This window comes from Oryzias latipes, chromosome 16, assembly GCF_002234675.1.
Source record: "Oryzias latipes chromosome 16, ASM223467v1".
Taxonomy (NCBI): Eukaryota; Metazoa; Chordata; class Actinopteri; order Beloniformes; family Adrianichthyidae; genus Oryzias; species Oryzias latipes.
In genome coordinates this window covers 18,299,840-18,323,050 of record NC_019874.2, presented here as the reverse complement: position 1 = coordinate 18,323,050, position 23,211 = coordinate 18,299,840, and the positions used below count along the sequence as shown (strand labels likewise).

Sequence of the window (23,211 nt, the reverse complement as noted above, 5' to 3'; positions counted from 1 at the left end):
CCAAGCCAAAACTTTGAGATACGAGAAGGGAGCTTTGTTGCCTATAAACCCCCCACCACCACCACCACCTGTCAGAAGGCAGTCTCAGAAATGTGCATGTGCGGATTCAAACACGCATGTGCACACGTGCCAGTATGACAGCTGCGTTCTTCAGACTTTAAGAGACTTTAAAAATAGGAAAGCCAGAGAAAAGTTGTCATTTCTGTGTGAGCCTGTTGTGCTGGAACACACTCACTTGACCCTCTGTACTAAAATGAACTGGTCCTGCGTTAGCTTTGTTTATCACGGTTGCCTTTGTTGCATGAGAATTCTTTTTCTGAAACTTGTGGTTTGTTTGTTGTTTGGTGATGTCGATCATGTTTTTTGATGCTGTTGTAATTTTCTGTTTGGTTCATGTTTTTGGAAGCCAAAGGTTCTTTTAGGGTGCACAGATAATGATTTTTACTTTATATTTTCCTGTTTTGAAATATTTTGTTTTCTTTTTAGGGAAACACATTTGTTTACACCTGTGTCTGAAAATGTAGATTCCGTATATAAATATAAATATATATCATTCACCTCTTTGAGAGTTTGTGTTTTGATATTTCCACTTTGCACTGTCTAATTCTGATGCGTTTCACAGAGGTGAAGGGAAATGTGGTAGAAACAAAGGAAGCGGTACTAGAAAATCGGACCACCTGTTACATCAACAAAGACTGACACAGAGCGCCTCTTTGTGAACACTGTTTCCCTGTGCAGTCCAGTCAAACCAGGGAAGAGCATAGAAACCTCTGCCTTTGAATGGAGGCAACCAGCACTTTGTGCAAGAGGTTATAAATAGAGGAAACAAAGGTGGTCGTGACATGAAGCAGATCTCAGCTGCTGCTCACGCTCAAACCGATCGTATTTGTCAGGCTCATCTTACGTTTCCCTCTTTTGTGGGCTAACTGCCTTCTTGAGCCATGCATCCCCAGCGTCCTCTTCCCCAGGCCATGCCCTCTGCATCTCTGGGGCAGCGCTTGCGGGACCTGACCATGGGTTTGGGACAAGGCAAAAACGTCCTGGGAGGAAGCTTTGGCTATGGTTTCCTCCAGTCGTTCAAAGAGTGCCTTTATTTTCTGCTCTGTTGCTGGTGCATTAAAGAGATCCTGGACTGAGAGACTGAAAGAGAGCATATCAGGTTTGGGAAGATTGATTTTTCCCCCTGTTTATCTACTGGTTCTATTACTGTGCATTGTCACTTAGCAGTAATTTATTCAAAATTGAACTTTTGATCTGCACTCTCAGCATTGAGCAGCGTTGGTAAGTCTACTTTGGTCTTTATATGGCAACTAAAACCCTTTCATTTGCTACTCAGATTTGTTACTTGAATGCTTGATTTGAAAAAAAAAAGGTTAGATTTTAGGCTTAAATACCTTGTTTTCTCTTTTCAGTTTCTATAGGGTGCCCTTTGCCAATTGAAGAAACACAACTGGACCTTCCAAGATGTGACTATTATAAAAGGTTAACATGGATGTAGCTCGTTTGGGAATCCGACCCTGTTTTTCTGGGATTTCCAAGGATATATAGCCTTGTTAACTGTATTAAAAAAAATCTATGTTATAAAATAAATTAATGAACAAAGGTTTTGCAAACGTCTGACGTTGTGTTTCTTTAGATTGGATAAAGAGGTTCCATTTCTTTCTTTATTTTAAATGTATTTTCCTCTGAAGCCACTTTGATTAAAAATGAATGTTTTAAGATAATTTCAGGGCAAAAAACAGGCGTAAATTTTATACTTCAATATATCTAAACGTGAAATGGCTTCATCAAAAAATGCAAATGTCTCCCAGCTGGACTTGAAGGTTGATCGTTTTCTCTGGTCAACAGGGTAGAAGCCTGTCACTCGCTGTGAGCACCATGATTGGTCAAACCAGCTCATTGAGGGCGGGGCTAAGACAAAAGCCGGTCGTGATTGGTCAAGCGGCACATGAGTCATTAAGTTCAAGCAGCTTCTTCTAAGTTTCTAAGTAAGATGGGAAGACTGTAATGAGTTCTCCCTCCCTGACACAAACGGAGGCATCTGTAGTGAGGAACTTTCCCACGGTAGGTTGAATACATTTAAAGTAGTTTTCAAATGAAATATTCTTTGGAAGCGGCACTCCTTTTTTTGTCCCGTCACTCTCTTGCGTCTGCGTCGTTTTCCTGGTTGTTGGTTGAAGTAGAAGCTTGTTGTTTCCAAACGTTATTAACTTCTTCAATAACTTTCTACATTCGTATAGAATTTAGTAGCGATGTTTTGTGAATTATTGAAATACTGCTGTTATTTTTATTACTCACATGAATATCTTGCAACGACACACTCTTCCGTCGTGGAATATTCAGTCAAGCCAACATCCTCCTAATAACTGATGGTATCGAACGACTTCTTTCCGGGGATGCTGGGAAGAAAGTTTTCTATGGCGCCGTTCTATGGCAATTTATTTATTTATGTTTTGTTTGTTTTCTTTTTATTTTTTGCTCGTTGAGATGAACCGTACATACTTTTTCAGCAATGATTTTGTTATAGTTGGCTGTAGATGAATATTAATAGTTGCCATAACTGTTTGTCTGGTATGATGATTCACTTTCTAAACCATGGAAAATATTTCGTCTGATGAAGTTACAGATATAGACATCTATAAACTTGACAGATAGCTTTTGCGCATGTGCAGCATACATTTAAGGTTTATGAAAGTGCTTTAATAAAAAATTAGAAACAAAGACAGAGTAGTGCTTTTTTTTTTTTATAGACTTTTCCTTTGTGATTCCTGCAGTGATCCTGTTGACTCGACGCTGTTATTTTAGGACACTGCTGCATCACTGCGTTCCCAGTGGCCATGTTTTGCATGTTTCTCCAGTCAATCTAATGGTAACCTTATTTAGCTAGCTTCTTCATGAGCCATTCTACTATATCCTCTTCACTGCTCCTGTGGGCCTAAGCTAGATTCAGTCCCATTCTCAGGGGAGCCACTCAATTAGGAGACCTAAATGAAGGAGATAGAAAAGAACTCATTTGGAAAGTGAAGTGTGTCATTGCCTCAGCTGCTGTGGTTTTAAGTAAAGCAGTTTTTTGTGCATTTATAGAATACATGGAACAACCTGTTATACAACAGAGCTCAAACATTTGACCTTTAGGAAGCCTGAATGTGAAGATGCCTAAGACTGGTACAGCAGGGGATCTGCAATAAGTCCAATACAGTCCACAGTTGTGCCCCCCATGACTTTGAAATGTGGTTGTGTGGGCATCTACTGAGCATCCCGACAACTTTGAAGTGTTACCCATTTAGGAGTGTGTGTGTGTCTCAGCTATAGTGGAAGCCTTAGTAACCCATGTGTGTGCCAAGCCATTTTTCAGCTAGTCAAAAGCCAGGGAGCCCACTAAGCCCACAGCACACACAAACTACTAATGAAGAACTGAATGGTCCCAATGACACTTCCTGCTCACACAAACACACACACACACACACTTCTCTACTAAATGTCACACCTTACAGTCAGTTCTTTTTGGTGTTGAGGCCTGGATTCCAATTCTCTGCATGTGTAAGGGTGTAAATGTGTTACAAGATAAAGGACACACTGTTCTGTGACAAGAATATTATTAAATAAATGAGTTTTTCCCTTTTCTTGTATTGCAGGAGACAGGTATAGCCTCTAGGGGGCCATGTCTGGCAGCAGCAGTGCCAACAGCTGGACCATCCTCACTTCTGAGGTACTCAGAGAGGACCATAAGGTTTTTGTCCCGCTTGCTCTTGGTCCGCATGGATTTGAATTGGATGGATTTGAATTTGGTTGGACTCTCTGGTTCTCCCACAAGCTCACTCTTTTTAGGTGATATTATACATTGGAGATAGTTTAGAGAAGGGTTAATTTGTCATTGGCTCTGATACAGAGCAGCAACAAAAGTTTTCTGCAACTATTTGTCAAAAATGAATTTTTAATGTAACTCTAAATAAAGAAGATTTAGTAAAAATGTACCTGAAGTAACACAAAACACATTATTGTTTGTCTTTTCATTAAACTCACTTATGCAACATTCTTGATAGTAGTCATAGTTCTCTTAGTAGTCTTAAACTCCCACTCTGATCATCTTTTGAACTATTTTTAAAGCGTTCCCAGTGGTCTTTTAATTGTGAAAATACAATTTTTAGCCAAAATCCCAAAAAACTTGGACGTTGTTTAGGACATAGTTTCTGCAGAACATCAGTAGAATATTGGAAAATGTGTTTGAGTTGTGAGTGGGACTGTTGGTGTGGAGCAACCCCCGTCCCCCTTCCCGTCACCCATAACTAAGCTGTTTACATGGTCTCGTACTAGCTTACAGCCCCAACCTGACGTTAGCAGGGCAACAAAAATGCTGAGCAATATTGGAGCTATTCAGTCGTACAGTTTTGAGCCAGATGCCAGCTCAGACTAGGAAAACGAAGATGTACATGAATCTATTCATTTACAAGTTAATTCATCAGAATGGAGCAGAGCAGGGAGCTTTTGACCCGCCCAGTGTATTTTCTAGGTCACAACTACAATCATTTTCACATGATTATTTTGCTGTAGCTGTTTCTACTTAAATGTTTTGATGTTGATTTGTCTGAACCATCTTCTTGTGTGTGTGTTTGTGTACATTTTGTGCAGGAAACGGCTGCAGAAACCTTGAGGCCTGTTGCAGCAGACACACAACAGCGTGACAGGAGCCATGCATCCACAGCAGGTGTCTAAAACTAATGACTAGGAGTGTGTACATGTGTGAGGAAACAACAACGAACACTGTAATATCGATATTAAAAGCATTTTCTTCTGCATTTTCTGTTTGCTTTTTAGGGGGGGAGGTAAGTTGCTTACAGTAGAAATATTCAGCTCAAACGTCAAACTAATAGTTGTGATTGTAGTGCAAGGTGAAATGTTCTGTTGAAGAGACATTTCTTCATTTAAATAAGAAAAATAACATTTAATTTATTATGTCTTTATTTATTACCCAAAGAACCAGTCAATAGCATATTAGTATTTAGCTCAATTGGTTTACACCCAATGAAACAAAGAAAAAAAATCAATTATTAGATTTTTTTAAAATTTGTCTCTTAATGTTAACTGTGATAGTGCAGATAAAATACGGTGAAACATTTTTTCAGGTAATCATCATAAACCACTGAGGGTTTAATAATACAGAATAAATAAAAAAATCATACTGTGGACTAGAGCATTTTCTGCTGCTCTTGTTTCTGCAGAAATGTAAAACTTCTCCATGCTTTGTTCCACCACATTCAATCCTGAATATGCAGAAAGAAGATATTTAGCTTCTTTTAAGCTTAGGTTTATGCAACACTAAGCCCTCTAAAGATATTCCTGCATGTTCATCAAGGTCATGTTCTGATTAAATTAAAAGAAAACTCGCAAACTTAACACCTGACATTCAATTAAGTACTGCAATAGATGACGCAGAACATTTTCTAGTAGTTTCTGTAACCATGGCGATGGGTAACTCCAGTTATCTGAAACCTCCGAGGTGCTGAAGAGTTGGAGTTTCTTAAATTCAGAGTGAATGTTAGGAAATGGGGGGGGAGGCAAAGCTGCTGTTGTAAAAAAAATAAATAAAAAGTTTTTTGTAATAAAAAGCCGTCTCTCTCTCCCTCTGTTGTGTGCGGTAGATGAACCACACTGTGAGAAGAACCATAAACCGCCAAATGGTGCAGAGCCTGCAGAAGGACCCCCTGTGGAGGACTACCTAGTAAGACTGCAGTACACATAACACTCAGTTATGTAATGGGACTATTTTGTCTGGCGGATGGAGCTGTCTATTTATGACTGACAAAGCACAGGATTTTATTTTTAGGAGGATTTTTATTATGTAAAGTCTTGGTTTTTCTTGTTGCATAAGGGATTTAGTTTTCTTTTACTGTTGCTCCACTTATATTTGTAACCTTTTGATTGAACATGCAGTACTTTCTTTTCTTTAAATAATTTACTCTTGTGTTCAGATATCGAAGGAAACATCAGATCGAAGTGGAGACCTGAGTTCAGAGCAACGCTCCTCGCTGCCCACTGATGTTACAGAGACCCATCCTTCCTCCTGTGCCTCCTCATCTTCAGGGGTCTCTGCTGGCAGCCATGAGCTTAGTCCTTTAGAGAGCCCGGCACAGTTTACACACGGCCCTAATTTATTCTCTGATGTCCAAACCCTCCCAGCCCGCTCTGCCGATGAGCCCACAGCCTCACTGCTCGGTTCAGAGACTCTTAGAAGTGCAGAGTTCGAGCAGGATGAGGAGAAATCTAAAGGAGAAGAAGGACTCCATCTTCAAAGTGAGGAGCAGCTCCATCAAGGGGATGGCGGGACCGACCACAGAACAGCTGATTTAGGAGATGCAGGTATGCATGGCGCCCCACAGCTTTATCATGCTGCTGCATGAAGAGACACGAATTTCTTTGCTGCTTTTCAGCTTTTGGTCAAAAAACAAAAGTCACTTTTGTCATGTCAGCAAACGAAACGGGATCAGAGACACCTCCATACCTGTTCAGTTTTTTTCAACTTCTTTCTGGCTTCAGGAGGAAAAAGAAGAGTCAACATGCAGCTTAATGTCTAATGGTTCAATCAGCAGTGAACTTTAGAATGTTCAAAAGCTGGAATGATCTCTCATACTTGTCTTTTTACCCTTCAAGCCTCTGCTGGGAGTCCAGATGTTGGTCAGGAGACAACAGAGAAGACCGGAGGAGTGGGAGAGCAGCAGGAGCAGGAGGAGACAAGGAGGAAGTCACTCCTCTCCGCTCTGGAGCAAATTGGAAGGAGAGAGGAGGAAGAGGACGAAGAGGAAGAATTTCACATGCCTCAGCGAGAAGACGACAGCGTGCTGTCACTGAACAAGTGCATTCTGGGAGCTGTCATTCTGTTGGGGATTGGCACCATCTTTTTTTCAGGTGAGTGCAAAGTTGAGACAGAAAAAGAAAATGGAGTTGTTCTCCAAGCCAGACTTTGGATACATCTGAATGAAAAATGAGGCCAGTGGTCTAGATTAGAGACTGAGCTGTATTGTACCTGCAGGTGTCTTCATGGTCCTGGATGGAGGTAGGTTGCTCAGATGTTCTGTGTGTGAACGTGTCACAGTTTGCTCCTGACTGCAGCATGTTCAGTGTGCCTGCATTCAAAGTTTGCATGAAGCTCCTCCTGAAGATCTCCCTAAAAAGCTGCCTGTGCTTTCATGCCTGGGAGTTTTATTTCCTGACGATTATTTGAATAGATCACAGTGCTTTGGTTTTATCTGTTCTGAAAATGCTTCCATGAGGTCACGCAGTTGCACTTTTGACTCGCAACTTTTGTTGCTTCACTTTTTTGACACAATTTTGCTTTTTATAGCTTTTTTTTATGTGGTTAAATGATGTATATCATATTCAAATGAAAGGAGTCATGTGAATGGGAGATTTTTAACGTATAAAATACTCTGCTCCCATATATATTATCCCAGGAAGGTTTTTTCTTAACCTCCTTTATAAAATAAAAGTGGTTTTGAAAAGATGGATGAAAATAACATTATGAAAAGCTTAAGCTACATATTGCTCTGCAGTTGCTTTGTCTTGTAAAATGTCTACACGGTTGCGCTGCCTGTTGTCTGACAGGGAGATGTTGACACTTTCACCCGACTTTGTTTCATGATTTTCAGAGGGTGACCATGTAAGTCGGGAGCTGAGAGATTCAGATGCTCCGGGGAAACAGGTCTGCTCTTCTTTTCAACTTTTGAAATATCTTCTATTCTTATGTGTTAGGGTACAATCAAGGTTTCTTTATATGTTTTTAGCCAGTTCGATTCTGTGCAAAATCTCACAACTTTCCCACCCCTAATTTGTAGTGTGCGACTATCCAGTTCCCTGGATTTTAATGCAATTCAGACACATGGTCACTAGCTTTTTTTTAATGCCAAAGTAAAAAAATAAATAAAAAATAGAGAAATATGAACATTTCATGAAGACTGTTTAGGAATCCACTGTGTTCTGATGATGAAAACTTGGATGATTTCTAAAAAAAAAAAAACATTTGACAGATTGTTTAAACTCAACACTTTGTAGTCTATATTCTCTAGTGAGCATCGATTCACACTAGTTTTTTGCAGAGAAATTTCCAGGGGATTTGATTTTGGAATTGTAGATTCGGACTCCCTGATAAAACGGGGGAACGCCCTACAGTGCCCCAAGTTGTGAGTGAATTTGGACTCAAGTTGTGAGACATTAGAAAATTGTCACTGCGATCTTCTGGAAACGTTTCTATTTTGCACAAATACAACTTTTTCTGGGCTACTCAGCCTGATGGCTTAGACTTTTGGCAGTTATTCCATCCCTTGCATTGTTCCTGACCGTCTAGCATATATGTTTCATCAGGAGTGGCTCGGCCCTGAGGCGCATCCACCTCTAGACGATGGTGATGGCTCAGAGCTACTGAATAAGTTGGCTAAAGGGAATCAACAAATCTCTGTGCTTCAAGCTCAACTTCAGGTGTGAAGAAAAAAAAAAAAAAAAGACTGCACACATGAATGTAGACAGGGACCCGTATAAAAGAGAATAAATGTGTCAGCAAGTGTGTGATAATCTCCTGAGACGCGTTTTTCTTTATCCAGTCACAGAACGAAGAGCTAAAAGTAGCTAGAGGACAAGCAGCAGAGGGAGCAAAGGAGCGACAGCGCTGGGAGGAGGTGGAGAAGGAAAACAGCCGGTTGAAGACAGAGATGGCATCTCTCCCTGACCTTCAGAGCGAGAACGAAAGGATGAAGAAGGAGCTGGAGTCTGTCCCGGCCCTGCAGAAAGAACTAGAAACTCTGAGGTCCACTGTGACGGAGTTAAAGCTCACCTCAGGTACAAAAAGCAGGCGGACGGTCATGGAGAAAAGCAGAACATTATAATAGATAAGATAGTTGTTGAAAATGAAGATGTTTCTGTAATTCTAACTTATGTAGTTTGACTTTAATGTGGTTTTTTTTGTGTTTTTTTTACCTCAAGCAAATGCAAAGAGTTCTTTATCGCCCTCTCCTGGTCAACTGGCAGCGAGCAGTCAGCCTTCAAAAAGACCATGGGAGGACCAGAGGAAGAAGAAAGACCTCAAAAATGAGAAGTTTGAAGGAGATGAGAAGAAACAGCAGAAAAGGAGAGAGAAGCCATCGTGGAAGGAGGAAGAAAAACAAGAGCCTAAAGATGAAGATGAATGGGAATGGAAGAAGTGGAAGCAGGAAAGAGGAACGACTGACAAGCCAAAAGAGAAGGAAGACAAAGCTCATAGGCAAAGGGATGGCCCACAACAACTGAAGGAGAAAGACAGAAAGAAAGAGAAAACTGACCGAGGTGATGACGGGAAGCTGTGGAAGGAAAAAGTAGGTGAAAGGGGACAAACGGAAAAAAGTGAGAAAAGAGAATGGATGGAGAAGAAAGAGTGGAAAAAGGAAAAGCATGTGAAGGTGAACCAAGAACAACAGTGGGGAGGTAAGAAGGAAACAAAAGAATGGAAGGGAGGAAAGGATCATGGACAGCACAAAGAGACAGAAGGAAGGGAGGCAGAGAATGTACAGATGAAAGGAAGAGATGGCAAAGAGCAGAGGGGGAAAGATTGGAAGGAAAAGGGGGATACGAAAGAGAGGAAGAAGGAGCATGGATGCAGAGATGCCAGCATCAAGAACCGAGGTATAGAAGGAAAGGGAGGAGTGGGAGTGAAGCACAGGGAGGACAGGAAAAGCGGTGAAGGAAAAATACAAAATGAAAGGAAACGGCGGAATGAGGACGAGCGGAAGAGCGAAAAGGGAAGACAGGAGATGGAATGGAAGGGGAAGGATGAGAAAATGGATCAGCGGAAGAAGAAAGAGGAAAACTGGAAAAGTGACGGAGCTAAAGAGAAGAAGAGTCACGAACAGAGGAGCAAAGACAAACGGCTCTCTGGGAAAAACGGCGATGAGCACAAACCTGCTGCTCGTGGCGGCCACGCAGACGGGCATCTGTACGGAGAGCAGCCACCGCCTCACACGCACCGCAAGCCCGCTGTAGGACAGCCCGAGTACTGGGCCCGGCAAAGAACCCGCCTCCAGCACGACCCCAGAGCACCGCAGCACTGCGACTCCCTGGAGGCCTGCGCCCAGGCGGAGCGGCTGCGACCCGTCCCCTTAGCCGAGTTTGAGGCCGTCCTCCAAAACTACCTAGTCAAGGCGAAGGAGGCGGGCGTGGAGGAGTCGAACAGAGAGGAGCTCAGGAAACTGGCCTCGGGCTTCTTCAAGGACGGCGTTTTCATGCACACCCAGATGAGCTTTCAAAGCTTCGCCGAAGATGTAGCAGATATTTTGGAAGACTTTGTGGAAGTCGGACACGAGGAAGAGGAAGATAGCGAGCTCGAGGAAGAAATGGAAGGATTTGAAATGGAAGTCATGGAGAAGTTTTCAGTGGAAGCAGTTGAGGAGAAAGGGCAGCGAAGGAAAGAGGACGGACACAAGCGTGGCTGAACACTTAAAAAAAACAAACAATTTGACTTAAAATGATGCATTTGCCTGTTTGTCATCCATTTCCTGTCTCCATATGTTCACGTCTGCTGTCAAGCTGCAGTCATTCACTGCTGAATTTGCTGGGAGAGAATTCCCACCAGACTAACATCAGTTTATTTCCTGTATTACCTTGAAACACGACACTGTGCTGTCGCTACCTGCTGACCGGCTCATGTTAACTATGGACGACTCAAACCTGAGTCTGTTGCAGCTTAACGGCTCGTCTTTAAAGATGACCTGCTGTGACCTTAACCCCTTTAATGATTATTTGGCAAATTCCCTTCTTTTCATTTTATTTATCTCTTTGGTTTTCGTACAAATGAAATAACATTTCTAACTTAATAAATAATTTATAAAGAGGACATGTAATGCTCATATGTTTAGCAAGTACATTTTGCACTAAAGGTTTTTACCACTAATGTCACATTTCTTCTCTTTTGAGTCTTATTGCTGTTGTGTTTGTACACAAATGCAGAGCCACAGTCTGTGTGGGCTTTTTTAATGGCAGCATAAAGAATCCAGAACGATTAGATGATTGGTACTTCATTAAAAAGTTGTGATGGTGTGAAGGTTTCTTCTTGTCTTCATTTTCCATATTAAAACATACCCTACAGCAGGATATTGGGAAAGTTTATCTCTAAGTATTGAAATACTTTGTTTAACATTTTTAAATATATCCACAAACAGCATTTTTTACCATAAGTGGAAACAAAAAACCCAATTCAGCATGTTGGACTTGAAAAGAAATGGGTCAAATTTAGCATATTTATAAGTGATGGAAGTCGTCAAAGTTTAACTTTCTGTGTTTGGTGGTTAATCGGCGCCGCCCTTCAAGCCACGTGAAGCTGCTCGTCTTTTCAGAGCAGGTCCACTTTTAGGATTCAGGCCTCCTTAAACTTGACCTTCAGTTTCCTCCTTAAATGCTGAATTCCAGGACTCCACTAAATTTAGCATCATCTTAAAAAAACACTGAAGAATTTTTTTTATATATAACTGGAAACAAATTCAGGCATAAAGAGGTAAACTCGTGTTACTTTGGATCATTACCACATCTAAGATTTATCTGTACTTTTCCCAGTTACAGAAAAGCTAAATTAAAAGCCTTTTGTTTCTTTTTTAGTTTTGATAGTTTTTAGCATTTCTCTTTAAGTAAAGCTTCTGTGCTGTATTGTCAGGTATCTACAATGGAGCGCTAAGTTTTTTCCTCTCAGGATAATGACATTAGAACATAAAAACTCAAGATTCTCTGACATTCTCAGCCTTAAGTACACACTAAAGTGCTTTAGTAGAACCATCATTTGGTCCATGGCCCGGCCTGCTGAGGTGATGTGGATTTCCTCCTCTCCATTCTGTGGGATATTTTAATCAATTTTCATTCCTCATTTTAAAATCACAATTACAATAGCTGAGAAACAAATCAGAGAGTTAAATGTGGCTGCAAATCTGAACACCTGCTTGGAGGATGAAACAGTTCTGGTGCTGCTGATTTCCCATAAACAGAAGCAACTGTGCGGCAGAACGATCTTTGTCTTCTTCAAACCAATCCCTTTTGGCTGTTAGCTGCCGTCATCTCCTTCCCCTCTAACAAGAAGGAATAACTGCACCGTTTTAAAAGAAGACAGGTTTGGTTTGTGTGTATTTGTTCAAGTGCCAAAGGAGATGAGATATAAAAACATTTGGGAACATTTTGCGTGTGAAACCAGTGTGCTTGTTAGCACTAACTGCCTCTCTAATGGGCCTCTTTTGGCTCCAACTAAAGTTTTTTTTAGGGTGAAGCTCAAGTGTCTCTTTCTCAAAAAGTTTTTGCAAGACATTTTGTGTGATTAGAGGTTATTTACTACCTTGTTTGTGCTCTCTGAAGCATTCTGCTTAGGAGTTTGTGGAGAGGAGAGAAGAAAAAACATGTGAATGTCTGTACTCTGGCATGAAAGAAGCAACTTATTAAAAGGAAATGCTGTTTGCACACACCTTGTGATATATTCAATCTATCCCAACCCTCATTTCCAGGCTGTTTTTCTGGTATTTTCCAGGACACATTCAGCTGTTCATTTAAGAAGGACAATGGTTACACATTTAAAGTTTAAATATGTTCTGGAAAAAATCCTGAGTAATGATTTAACTTTTTCATGTGGAGCTTTGGCAATAAAAAGAAGAGACAGGTGTTGAACCTCTCAACTCACACTCTCGTTTGAAGGTGAGTCTAGGACAAATGCAGCAATGTGCTGGTTTTGGGAAATGCTATGATGGAGAAACAAGGAACATTTATCAGTTTATTAACTTTTTTTTTCAGTTAAAAGCATGAAAGGGACTCTTTCTGTTTTACAGCTCATGATGGAGTCTGCAATTGATGTCCTGATGTCCAAGTTTAAGGTATACGCTGGAGCTGATGGTTCATTTGAGACTCTGAGCAGAGATGAGTTTGGAAAACTGGTGAAATCAGAGCTGCCCAACTTTCTGCAGGTGAGGATGGTGGGTCTTCCAAAAGGAAACTCCTGCTCTCTGGGTGTTTGTGAAGACTTTTAAGTATCAGAGTTATAGTATGTAAAAATTTATTTATTACCGAGTCTATCTTAATATTAAAAGAGTAAATATGTACTTGTCTCTAAAATGTTCTCTGGTTTCCATCCTGCAGAGCTTTCCCATCAATACAATTTTTAGCATGCAATATCCTCGGCATATTTAGAATTTCGGGACACAGAAAATGAACAAAAAATGTTTCTTTCACATTTTAAATGTTATAGCTCAATGGTCAGTTATGTTAATGTAGAATGTGCTATATTAAAGGCAAAACCTTTAATACACAAATGTTCTGCATTATTTTAAACTCAACAAAACATCAAGGCAATACAAAACAAATCCTGACTTGGTCTGATTACACAAGTTCATGACTTGATGCGATTTTTTAAAGTTTCTATTCCATACCATTTTTTTTTTTTTTTTTTTGCAATTTAAAGCAAAATATCACATAATTAGTGATATAAACTGAACAACAGGGGTATTTATTTATAAAATCATGATTTCTTACCAAAAAAAATCTAACAAATAAACACAAGAATTCTTCCATGAAAATCGATTTGTAGACTTACTATATCAATAGTGATGATTTAAGGATCAATTTAATTTTTTTTTTTTTTTCCACTCTGGACTTTGTAAAAGGTTCCTTGGTGCCAGGTTTCAGGAATATTTTTTTTATTTTTGGTAGAGTGGAGTCAAACAGTTAAAAGGATCATGTTTTCTGCTAAATATCTGGTTTTACATAACCGGAGCAATTTTGTTTTCAAAATTCTGGTCACAATTGTTTTTGCCTTCAGGGCAATAGCTCTAAATTTAAAACATTCAGCCTGAACAATGAAAAGATTAAGCATTTGGCTCCCTTCAGGAACTGTTTGGACCTTTTGTGTTGAACTGATGTGTTCTCTGCTTTCCTTAATAGGCACAACAGATAAAAAGTTGCAACTGGGAGGCCGCAGGCAGAGGACACAGCTGCTCTCTGTGTGGAAAATTCCCAGTTTCGTTTTACATTCCTCGCGCAAATTCTCATATCGGCCACTAGATGGCGACAACACCAATTAAACATTCCTGTCTAAAACACCGCTGCATGGAAGATGCTGTTTTCTATAAGGCACAACACGCATGTTCAGTTTGGCAGCTGCAGTCGTTTTTATTATATGATCCTCGTTTTCTTGCAGAATGCGGGAGACTCTGTAGCCATTGATGAACTCATGAGGTCATTGGACAAGAACAACGATGGAGAGCTGAGCTTCATAGAGTTCTGGCAGCTGATTGGACACCTTGCCAGAAAGCACGGAGGCTTCAACCAATAGCGTGTCCTCAGATGGCTCCAAGTGTTCCAGTTCTGTCAGCGTGCCATCCTCGTTTCTGCTTTCACCCCCCCCCCCCCCCACACACAACCTGTTGACCAAAGTGTAACCCGTGCTACCACAGAAGCTGGTCGTGTGCAGCTGCAATACGCGCGCGCGTAAATCTATAATTATGGAATGGACCGGGAATGCATTGTCTCAGGCAAGAGTGTAAGCAGATTCTGGCCCCTTTGATTTCTGGAAAACGTACCTTCCCCCCGAGATCACAAAACGTGTGACGTCAAAGATGTCAGCTTGAAGTTTTCAGATAAAAAAAATAAAAAAACAAACTGACATAAACTGCGTGCCCTGTGTTTACTGCTGTGTACATACATTTGTGCGAATGTTTCGCTGTATGTGTTGTTGGGAGTGGGTGGGGGGTCGAGGTCTTGTGCCCATCTGATTGATGGGAGGGGGGGATTCCAGAATTCCTGTAAGGGAAATGTGCAAAATCTTCAAGAGAACAAGGCGAAGTTTCCAGGAAGAAAGGGGTTGAGATCTGCTGCGCAACGCTTCCCACATTCCTCCTCTCCCAGGCACACGCCCTTTGAAAACTCAAGAAAAAAAAAAAACTGGAGTGCAACATATCTGCGCATGTTTAATCTAGCGTGAAACTGGTGAGGAAGATCTCCAAGAGAGAAGAGCAGTCTTATTGACGCCTGCATTAGGTACGTTTCTCTGTCTTTTCTTTTTTTTTTTTTTGGCACAGATTGTTTTTAATCATTCGACAGTTTTGACTCTTAATCCTTTAAATAGATATTTATATATATTTCTGGGAAAAACTTAACGAAATTGATCAGAGTGGTTTATTTCCTGCAGCGTTCCATCAATTTTGTATACTTTTGCGAGCTTCTCGCTGCCAAAGAGATCGGGTTCCCCTTGGTCATCTAACTCCTATCTATTTGCACTTCCAGCGACACCGGAGCCTGTGGCCACGTTAATTTATTAATTTATTTGTCCTTTATGTGTACCTCGGCCCTTCCTCTGGTCGCTTTACACATGCAGCCCACTAATCGGCGCAGAAATGAGAATGCGGCCCCGTGCGTAAAGCACCCGAACACGTCCATTACGCGCGTCCCTGACTGGTGTTGGCCCGTGCGCCAAGATCATCTTTAGCGGGATACCTCTGATCGGAGTTGGCTCCTTTCCTCCTGAATTATTAATTCTACGATAAGACTCGGTTGGTGATACTCCAGTGTCATCGACCACGCGTTAGTGAAGTTGGGGCAGAATAGTCACCTGCTAGTATGACAGGTAAACAAGGCCACGGGGGAAGTGAGTTAGACACACCTTGTTCACACAACAGGAGCAGAGTGGAACCCATTCCACGCTTGGAAGAATTATGTTGTGTATGTGGACATTGGATCCAGACAATAAAGTAAGCATGTTAGCATTTTACATTGGGAGAGGAGGGTAGTGGCAGAATAGTTGAGTGTGCTCCTTTGGCCCTTTTCGACAATTTTTTTCCCTCCCAGTTCGGATTAATCTGCTTAAATTATCCCCAGCTGTCACCATCCAACTCCAAATTCCTATGATGGTTTTTAGATGACTGCACTTCATGTCAGTCTCTGACATTAATTAAAAATACACAAATACATCTTTTTTGAAGAGAGAGCCCATGCTCCATATTTTTATGAAGAACAGCAGCAGCAAAAAAAGGATAAATAATTGGGATATAACGATTCATTCAAATATTCGATTTATATCATAATTTGTAGTCCCAGGTAAAGTTCAAAGTCGTTTTGGGTTAATTTGAACGGTCGGATTTGATATGCGTGTAAACAAATATGTGCACAAACAAACAAGTGCATAAAATTAATGGCAAATCCATTGACATTTTAGTTTTATTAAATTCAGCTCGCTGCTGTTCTTCCACATCAAAATAATACAAAGGGAACATTATTAGAACCACATGACTTTGCTAAATGCAAAGTGTTTCCACACATTGGACTGGAATGATGGGCTGATCATTTTTTTGCTGTGTGTGTGTTGTCTGCTGTGATGTGCTTGGTTGTTTTGACGTTAGAGTCACAGCTCGCCTCTCTCCGTCTTCTGCTCCCAGACTGCCCGATAAATCAGAAATCCGAATAGATACATATCTTCAACATCTTCATCAGACACCTGGGCCAGGCACACCAGCCTCCACTGGCCCCATACTTGGTCCATATTCAGAGTGCGAAAAAGCAGCAGTTGCAGAAGAACGAAAAGTGCAGGCTCTGGGGCAGACAGGACAAAAAGCCTTGAGAATAGGCTGACACAGGAGGAGCAAGAGGAAAGCATCTGTCCTTGGCGAGAGTCAAGCAGAAAAAAAGAATCGATTATGATAATTTTCTTTTTGTTTTGAAATGATTTTATAATGGTATAGGTCAATTCAATTAACATCTTACCTCAGACAGATTGATCTGGTTGGATTGTAGGAAGATAAAGTGATTCAATCGATCAATGGTTTAGGGTTAGGGTTAGTGTTATACCCCAAACAAAGTAAGTCTCTAAAAAAATTGGTGAAAAAATAAAATGAATGCAGTCAATAATTTCTTAACCATGTCAGGAGGTTTTAAAGCTTAAACCCTTATAGGGTAAGTTGAATATGTTGACTTTCTTTTTAGGTTTTGCTTTGTATTTTGGCAGTTAACACAAATAGAAAGTAATGAATTATGGTGAAAAATGCTGAACTTAAACACACACTGCTTCTTCAGCTGAGAAAAAGTTGTGCTCTCATTTGTATTGATTCCTCTGGAGTGCATGCTCCCAATCACTTTAGTGTTTATGCGTTGTCTTTATGCCTTCATGTCACTCAGCGCAGACAAACCAAAGCGCCTCCTCACCCATCTTCATGTCGGTGCTTTGCCTCTCTGCTCCTTTGATCCCTTTCATTCTAAAACACACACATACGCGTGCCTGCCATTTAGCTGGATGTCATGCACCGATGGCAACACAAAGACACACAAACGCCTGCATTGTTGAAGTTCTGAATGATTTAAAGAGGGTGTTGGGCCATTCATCGTAACCTGTTAAAAAATAATGAACATAACGCTTATGACAGGTGTTTCCTTGCTGGTTGGGTGGCGATGCGTGCTTGTGCTGTCATGGCAAAGAGACATGAAACAATAGTTGGGGTTTGGCTGCCAGGACCCCCCTCCACACACACACACACACATATACTAATTAAGTTAATGGAGCAGAAGTCATAGTTGCCCTTCTTGAGACATGTGCGTCTTTTTGTTTATGTGTTTGTGTGTCGGTGGTGTGTATTGATGCATGGTCTCAAAATAAGTTTGGAGGTTTAGTAGCTTCCACAGTTGCTACCCTCCCTCCCCTCCCCATCTCAGGCATCCATGATCATCTCATGGCCACTGTTGTCATGAGGTACTTTCCAGCTCCAACCAGAAAATCCCACAGTCGGGCATCCCTCCCCTCTGCTCACGCCAAGCTCGACTCTCTGAAACATTTATCGAGGCCTTTTCCTTTCTGCCAGTGGTTGAATGAAATTCTCCTCTGAGTCACTCGGAGAGACTGCTGGGAAGCCAGAGTCAGGTCGGGTAACTCTAGGCTGCACACTAACACCCCTGCAGCCAGGAAACAGAAACAAAAGCTGTGCTTTCACCTTTACCTTTATAATTCTATCAAAAAATCCAAATTCTACAATGTCAAACAACATGCCAGATAGAATGAAGGAAAAGATTATGAATGAGCTGTCATGTATTGAGCAAGAGGCTGATTCTAACCTTTAAAGGTTAACCGTTTATTAAAAAGCCAAGCTGTGTTTTTACATGCGTAACAAGCTGCAAATGCTTCACTGAGAGAACAAAGATCTCACTGTGTGAGATCCTCACAGTGTGTTTGTAAAAAAGTGTGTCACTCCACCAATGTAAGAGATTACGAAAGAGACCAGAAAAAAACAGCTTTTAATCTTTGTTAGACTGGAAAAAAGACTCACGGAAAATGCTCACAGAGAATCAGGAAAACAAGATTACTGACCACCAGGGAAGAGACACAGGGCGTCAACACGAGTGTTTCTTTTTCTTGAGGAGCAACAGCAATGCTGGCAGAGATTCAGGAAAAAGTTACTGCTCTCTAAAGTAAACATAACTCCCTGTCCTAGTTTGCAATGAAATCAGAAACACTTGAAGTGAAAAGAAGACATCAGTACAGAATTTGTTTCATTATCTTTATTAAAGTTCACTCAAATAATTGTTTGTGTTCTATTCTAACATAGAATTTTGTTCAGGTCTCACAGATAGGCAGGTTGTTACTGTTGTATTTTTTGGATCATCCATATTCAGCCAATCATCCCATTTTGTGGAAATGTGTTGGAACAACTGGGCATCTGGCATTCATTTGAACTTTCTAATATCACATGTCCACAGTCAGGTCATAGCATGTTCACCTTCACACACTCCCCTCCTGTCATTACCTCACCCACCTTCTGTCTTCTTTTGCAACTCCCTGATCTGGCTACATTTGTATGTCTCAGCTTTTCTGAAATGATGATTTTGAAGGTTCACATTTGACCAAGTTCAGGGCAAACACTTTTATGAACTTGCTGGCATAATGCTTGAAGGTCTGGTAAAAGGAGGGAAGCGTTTGACTCATCAGAGTTGTGTTTTTGCAGATTTTCTTCCACATTTTCATTTGAAACTAGAGAAGGCTCAGACACAAACATTTTGGGAGTCCAAATGCAAGTTGATTCTAATGAAAAAAGCTGACAAGAACTGTCTGTAACGGCATCATCATTTGGGCGTCAAAGTTTTGGCGATATCTATTCATTCCCCCCCTGAATTCACATCTGTCTGCTCCGTGCCTTTCCCCTTCCTCTATGTAGATATGGACTCAGCCGTCAAGACCGTTGTGACCACCTTTCTTGGTTCCTCGAGGGGGGGGGAGAGCTTGAACAACCAATCGTTTCAAAAGTTGATACAGAAAAACCTCAGCAGCATCATGGAGGTCAGTACATTTTCTGCAGTTTTCTCAATAAACAGTTTTGTGCAACATGTATGTTTTTAATGTAAAGCATTGCTTTTTTTTTTCTATTTGTGTACTTTGAAAAAATAGGATACCGACAGTCAATCTGCCATTAAAGAGATGCAGCAGGGGCTGGATAACAACAGTGATGGAAAGGTCAGCTTCCAGGAATACCTCAAATTGATTGGCTACTTGGCTAACTCCCTGAGTCAGAAGAAGTGTGAGGGCAACGCAGATTCATCATAGGAGCCTCCTTCTCCATTTTGAAGCATTCCAGCCAACATGTACTCCTGTTTCCACCATAATAATGTTTCTGTTGCTCTGATTAAACATCTCAGTGTGCCTTAGTCAACTCTTTTCCATCTCTTGTATACTGCTCTGAGCTGGTTATTTCTCATACACCAACAAAACATGATTTTATACAATAAAAGCTTTCAACTGAATCTGTTTGATTGTAAATGTCGTTTTTTCCACACTAACTTTGATTTTTAATGCTCAGGTTTCCCTGAAGTAGTTTGGCCCAACGATCCAAATGATATGATAAAACTTACCTCCCTCCATTTGCTACCTGTGACTCTTGCTAAATATAGTCGTGTGTCTTCTCTTACTGGACTAACCCAGCAGCCTTTGTATTGTATTGTATTGTATTGTATTGCAACCAGACCCTGACATACAGTATGCATCCTTTTGTGCATCCACCTCCTCCTTGCAACACTATACATACATATGGTGCTTGTAAGTGTGCACACAGAGTGCTGGTCCTGTCACCGACACAATATACTGACAGATAACCCACCTGACTGGGGCACACCACACACCTACACCGCCAAGGATTTCATTCATAAAACGCTGAAAGATGAAGAGTTTTTGCATTTGTGTTTAGATTTTTATTGACAGTTTTTGTCTGTTTGGCCAAAAATCTCATTTCGGTCTGTGTTCAGGTGATGATGTGAGCTATTTCCAGGCAGGTTTCTGTTACTGCCTAGATACACCTACAAATGACTGTTACAAACATGTTTCTGTTCCCATTTAGCAGAATCCAAAATACTTCTTTCATGTTGTTTGCAGCGTATTGTTGGTTTTTTCGTCCCCATGTGTTTTAAAAGCCTGCATTTTTGCATCACCTCCCTTGCTTCTCTGAATAGGTGCTTTGTCACGTCTTTGTCTGAGGATTCCTCTGCGTTCGCTGCCAGGTGTGATGGCTGCATCCATCGGTGCTTGACTAATCCTTTTGGATACTATGTCAGACACAACCCCTTCTCTTGAAAGACTCAAACATTTAATCTCTCTGCTCACCTCTTCACTCTTTTCTCTTTTCCAAAGCAGGCACATTTGTTAAATTATGCGGCAACTCCTATTGATCTTGATCCCTGAAAGCCTCCTACCTTGTTGTGACACGCTGTACAAAACGGTTGAACAACAGGGCAGCAGGCTAATCCACTGTCACAGCAGTAAGCACGGACACAGGAAGGGATTTATCATACTTGCTGCACTACAGAGGACAGGAAATGCAGGTTTTCTAATCCAACTATAGCATAAAACATGCTCAAGGTTTTTTACCTAAAATTTAATGTCTAAAAAGTTTACCTCATCACTCTGGCATAAAATATAAGCAAATTTAAAACACTGGAAAATACAAGTCCTCGTTGATTGTGGAACAAACATGGTTTTTGCTGTTTGGAGGGTGGCGGGAGGGACTTGTTTGTGTCTTCGTAATGCATGTCATGATAAGAGTAAACAGAGAAGGTGGAGGGGAGAATGGGGGAGAGGAAAGGGGCAACAGATGGGAGGAGGGAGAGATGAGATGGGTGGGGTGAGGGATGTATTTAAGGCGGTCCTGTCCCACATCCTCGCCATCAGCAGTGACCGCCTCCTCTCATTCTACACCTGACTGACCCACCTGGATTCCAGCTCCTCACAGGTAAGAGACCATGTTATAAAGGTGTGCTGACAGCAAAGGTTATTTGTTATTATTGTAAGAAGCCACTTAGAGATCCCAACAGTATTGATCAGCTATAAAAGTTTCCAATATTTCCTTTTGCAACAGCAAATGTTCCCATCATTTTACATAGTTGTGATATATGTACTTTAGAAAACATCCACCACAGCAGCACACAGATGGGAACCTTAGCAGCACAGGAAGGTGATCACAGTTTAAAAGTCATATAAGTGAAAGAAAGGTTGGAACTTAAACCTGTCTGTGGTGTTTTCTGTCGCCCCCAGATGAGCTATAGTAAAAGCTAGATCAGGTGGCTGGTTGGGGTGTTAGAGTTTCCTTAAGGTGGCTCACATGTCCGGCTAGAAAGTCAATTTGGGGATCAGTTTATCTATTGTAGATTTTTATCAGAAAGTTGGCAACGAGGAAACACTTCCAAAGGAAACTGGGCACTGATGTTTGACCCTCGTGTCACATTCAGATCAGATGTTATCCCTGTTGTTTCCATGTTTCTTATGTTGGCTTTCTCTCAACTTAATTAATAACGCATAGAAACAACAGTTTAACTGCTATAATGTTGGAAAAGATTGTTCCACACTTGATGTTTTTGCTGCATCGATTCTTTCTTCTCTGTTCCTGTCCAGAATGTCTTTGCCCAAATCCGAAAATGGCTCTACCTTGGAGAATGCCATGCAGCTCATGATCCAGACATTCCATAAGTACTCTGGAAATGAAGGGGACAAATACACACTAAGCAAAGCTGAACTCAAAGAGTTACTGACCACGGAGCTTGGCAACTATCTGGGGGTAAGAAAACACCCGAAAAACATAAACATGTTTTAAATATCGGTTCAAATCTTTATTTTTGCTCTTTACCCTCCTACATACAGAGCGCCCAGGACAAAGAGGCTGTGGAGAAGGTCATGAAGGACCTGGACTCCAACAATGACGGTGAGGTGGATTTCACAGAATTCATCATTCTGGTGGGAGCTCTCACTGTAGCCTGCAATGACTTCTTCTTGGAGTACAACGACAAGCCAGAGAAGAAGAAGTGAGCACCTCTGCTGCTCAAAAATATCTACATTGCAAATTTAGATGCTGCAGGGAAGGAGGCTGGAAAAAAAACACCCATCTTATTTATCCTGCCATGGAGCTTAGTTGCACACAAACATGTAGCAACTTGAGCAGAGATTGTTGGGTGTTGATGCATTTGTTTGCAAAGTATTTCTTGAAACTGTATTATTGCAGTAATACTAAAAAAAAACAGTCTAAGTGAGCAGAATTCTGTAAATGTGAATTATTTGGGTTTTTCTTTCATGATTTTGCTACAACTAAAGCTTTTCCTCCCTGGAAACAATAAATGTCAACTTGATCTGTGTTGTTGTTGTTTTTTTAACAATGGCACAAGATGTGCACCAGGGGGCAGCAAGTAACCCCTTCTTGTGGCAGCATCAGTTTTGCTTTTGGCCACACAGATGTGAAACCAGCATCTTTTTTATTTCAAAGTGGAAGGATTTAGCTTCTAAATGTTTGTCACATTAGATAAATCAGAAAAAAGCACCTGCACATTTTGCAGGTGTTTAGCTCTTCAAACTGTTCCTCTATCCTCTGACTACAAAAGCACAAGTAACCTGTTTAAAAGAGGTTCATGTGAACAGGTAGTGGCCCCTGATAAATTCCTGTTTTTATATACATAGTGAAAGTCTAAAGGGGCCCCTGTCTGGCCTCATGCTTAAAAAGTCCTTAAAAGTCCTACTTCCTAAAATAAAATAACAGCTGTGCTTAAGTGTGTCTGTTTTTATGGAGTAGAATGTTAAAACTAGACGGCAAGAAATCACGTTTTTCTTTTTGTCTTGTGGAAAAACAGAAATGTAGGATAATACAGACATTTCAGTGGAAAAAAAACAAAAACAAAAAAGGAGCAATCAAATGTGAAGTAGCATCTGAGAAAAAAATTACAAAA

At 40.9% G+C, this 23,211-nt stretch overlaps 4 protein-coding genes across 14 annotated transcripts; all 4 read left to right on the top strand.

Annotated features, from left to right (window-relative positions):
- Nucleotides 1-625: 625 nt before the first annotated feature.
- Nucleotides 626-11,059, top strand: lenep (lens epithelial protein). 10 transcript variants are annotated; one of them, XM_020710215.2, is made up of 12 exons: nucleotides 1,141-1,281; nucleotides 1,849-2,064; nucleotides 3,636-3,709; nucleotides 4,630-4,705; nucleotides 5,640-5,719; nucleotides 5,970-6,357; nucleotides 6,649-6,903; nucleotides 7,028-7,051; nucleotides 7,644-7,696; nucleotides 8,356-8,469; nucleotides 8,592-8,826; nucleotides 8,971-11,059. In XM_020710215.2, the coding sequence occupies exons 3-12, from the start codon at nucleotides 3,662-3,664 to the stop codon at nucleotides 10,449-10,451; spliced, it is 2,754 nt and encodes a 917-aa protein (XP_020565874.1). In that variant the 5' UTR covers nucleotides 1,141-1,281; nucleotides 1,849-2,064; nucleotides 3,636-3,661; the 3' UTR covers nucleotides 10,452-11,059. The 10 variants fall into 10 exon arrangements, 8 of the variants coding, with proteins under 8 accessions (XP_020565876.1, XP_011483586.1, XP_011483587.1 ...); XM_011485287.3 differs by having other exon boundaries at nucleotides 3,636-3,730; XM_020710216.2 differs by lacking the exon at nucleotides 1,849-2,064 and having other exon boundaries at nucleotides 918-1,159.
- A 1,702-nt stretch (nucleotides 11,060-12,761) lies between these two features.
- Nucleotides 12,762-19,755, top strand: LOC101174293 (protein S100-A13-like). Its single transcript, XM_023963900.1, has 4 exons — nucleotides 12,762-12,950; nucleotides 14,180-15,018; nucleotides 19,173-19,294; nucleotides 19,403-19,755. Exons 1-2 carry the CDS (start codon nucleotides 12,789-12,791, stop codon nucleotides 14,312-14,314), a joined length of 297 nt encoding a protein of 98 aa, XP_023819668.1. The 5' UTR covers nucleotides 12,762-12,788; the 3' UTR covers nucleotides 14,315-15,018; nucleotides 19,173-19,294; nucleotides 19,403-19,755.
- Nucleotides 14,775-19,755, top strand: LOC101174049 (protein S100-A16). Its single transcript, XM_020710213.2, has 3 exons — nucleotides 14,775-15,018; nucleotides 19,173-19,294; nucleotides 19,403-19,755. Exons 2-3 carry the CDS (start codon nucleotides 19,175-19,177, stop codon nucleotides 19,556-19,558), a joined length of 276 nt encoding a protein of 91 aa, XP_020565872.1. The 5' UTR covers nucleotides 14,775-15,018; nucleotides 19,173-19,174; the 3' UTR covers nucleotides 19,559-19,755.
- A 1,343-nt stretch (nucleotides 19,756-21,098) lies between these two features.
- LOC101173811 (protein S100-A1-like) lies at nucleotides 21,099-22,624 on the top strand. Of its 2 annotated transcripts, XM_004077891.4 has the most exons (3): nucleotides 21,107-21,233; nucleotides 21,893-22,055; nucleotides 22,139-22,624. In XM_004077891.4, exons 2-3 carry the CDS (start codon nucleotides 21,894-21,896, stop codon nucleotides 22,301-22,303), a joined length of 327 nt encoding a protein of 108 aa, XP_004077939.1. In that variant the 5' UTR covers nucleotides 21,107-21,233; nucleotide 21,893; the 3' UTR covers nucleotides 22,304-22,624. The 2 variants fall into 2 exon arrangements, with proteins under 2 accessions (XP_020565871.1, XP_004077939.1); XM_020710212.2 differs by having other exon boundaries at nucleotides 21,099-22,055; nucleotides 22,139-22,620.
- The last annotated feature ends 587 nt before the right edge of the window (nucleotides 22,625-23,211 follow it).

Excerpts from the sequence above, each read along its gene's own strand:
- LOC101173811 (XM_004077891.4), top strand. The coding sequence starts at position 21,894 with ATGTCTTTGCCCAAATCCGAAAATGGCTCTACCTTGGAGAATGCCATG. Across the intron at positions 22,056-22,138 it reads AGCTTGGCAACTATCTGGGG|AGCGCCCAGGACAAAGAGGC; the intron begins GTAAGAAAACAC and ends TCCTACATACAG.
- LOC101174049 (XM_020710213.2), top strand. The coding sequence starts at position 19,175 with ATGGACTCAGCCGTCAAGACCGTTGTGACCACCTTTCTTGGTTCCTCG. Across the intron at positions 19,295-19,402 it reads ACCTCAGCAGCATCATGGAG|GATACCGACAGTCAATCTGC; the intron begins GTCAGTACATTT and ends TTGAAAAAATAG.
- lenep (XM_020710214.1), top strand. The coding sequence starts at position 3,662 with ATGTCTGGCAGCAGCAGTGCCAACAGCTGGACCATCCTCACTTCTGAG. Across the intron at positions 6,358-6,648 it reads AGCTGATTTAGGAGATGCAG|CCTCTGCTGGGAGTCCAGAT; the intron begins GTATGCATGGCG and ends TTACCCTTCAAG. Across the intron at positions 7,052-7,643 it reads CTTCATGGTCCTGGATGGAG|AGGGTGACCATGTAAGTCGG; the intron begins GTAGGTTGCTCA and ends CATGATTTTCAG.
- LOC101174293 (XM_023963900.1), top strand. The coding sequence starts at position 12,789 with ATGAAAGGGACTCTTTCTGTTTTACAGCTCATGATGGAGTCTGCAATT. Across the intron at positions 12,951-14,179 it reads AGCTGCCCAACTTTCTGCAG|AATGCGGGAGACTCTGTAGC; the intron begins GTGAGGATGGTG and ends GTTTTCTTGCAG.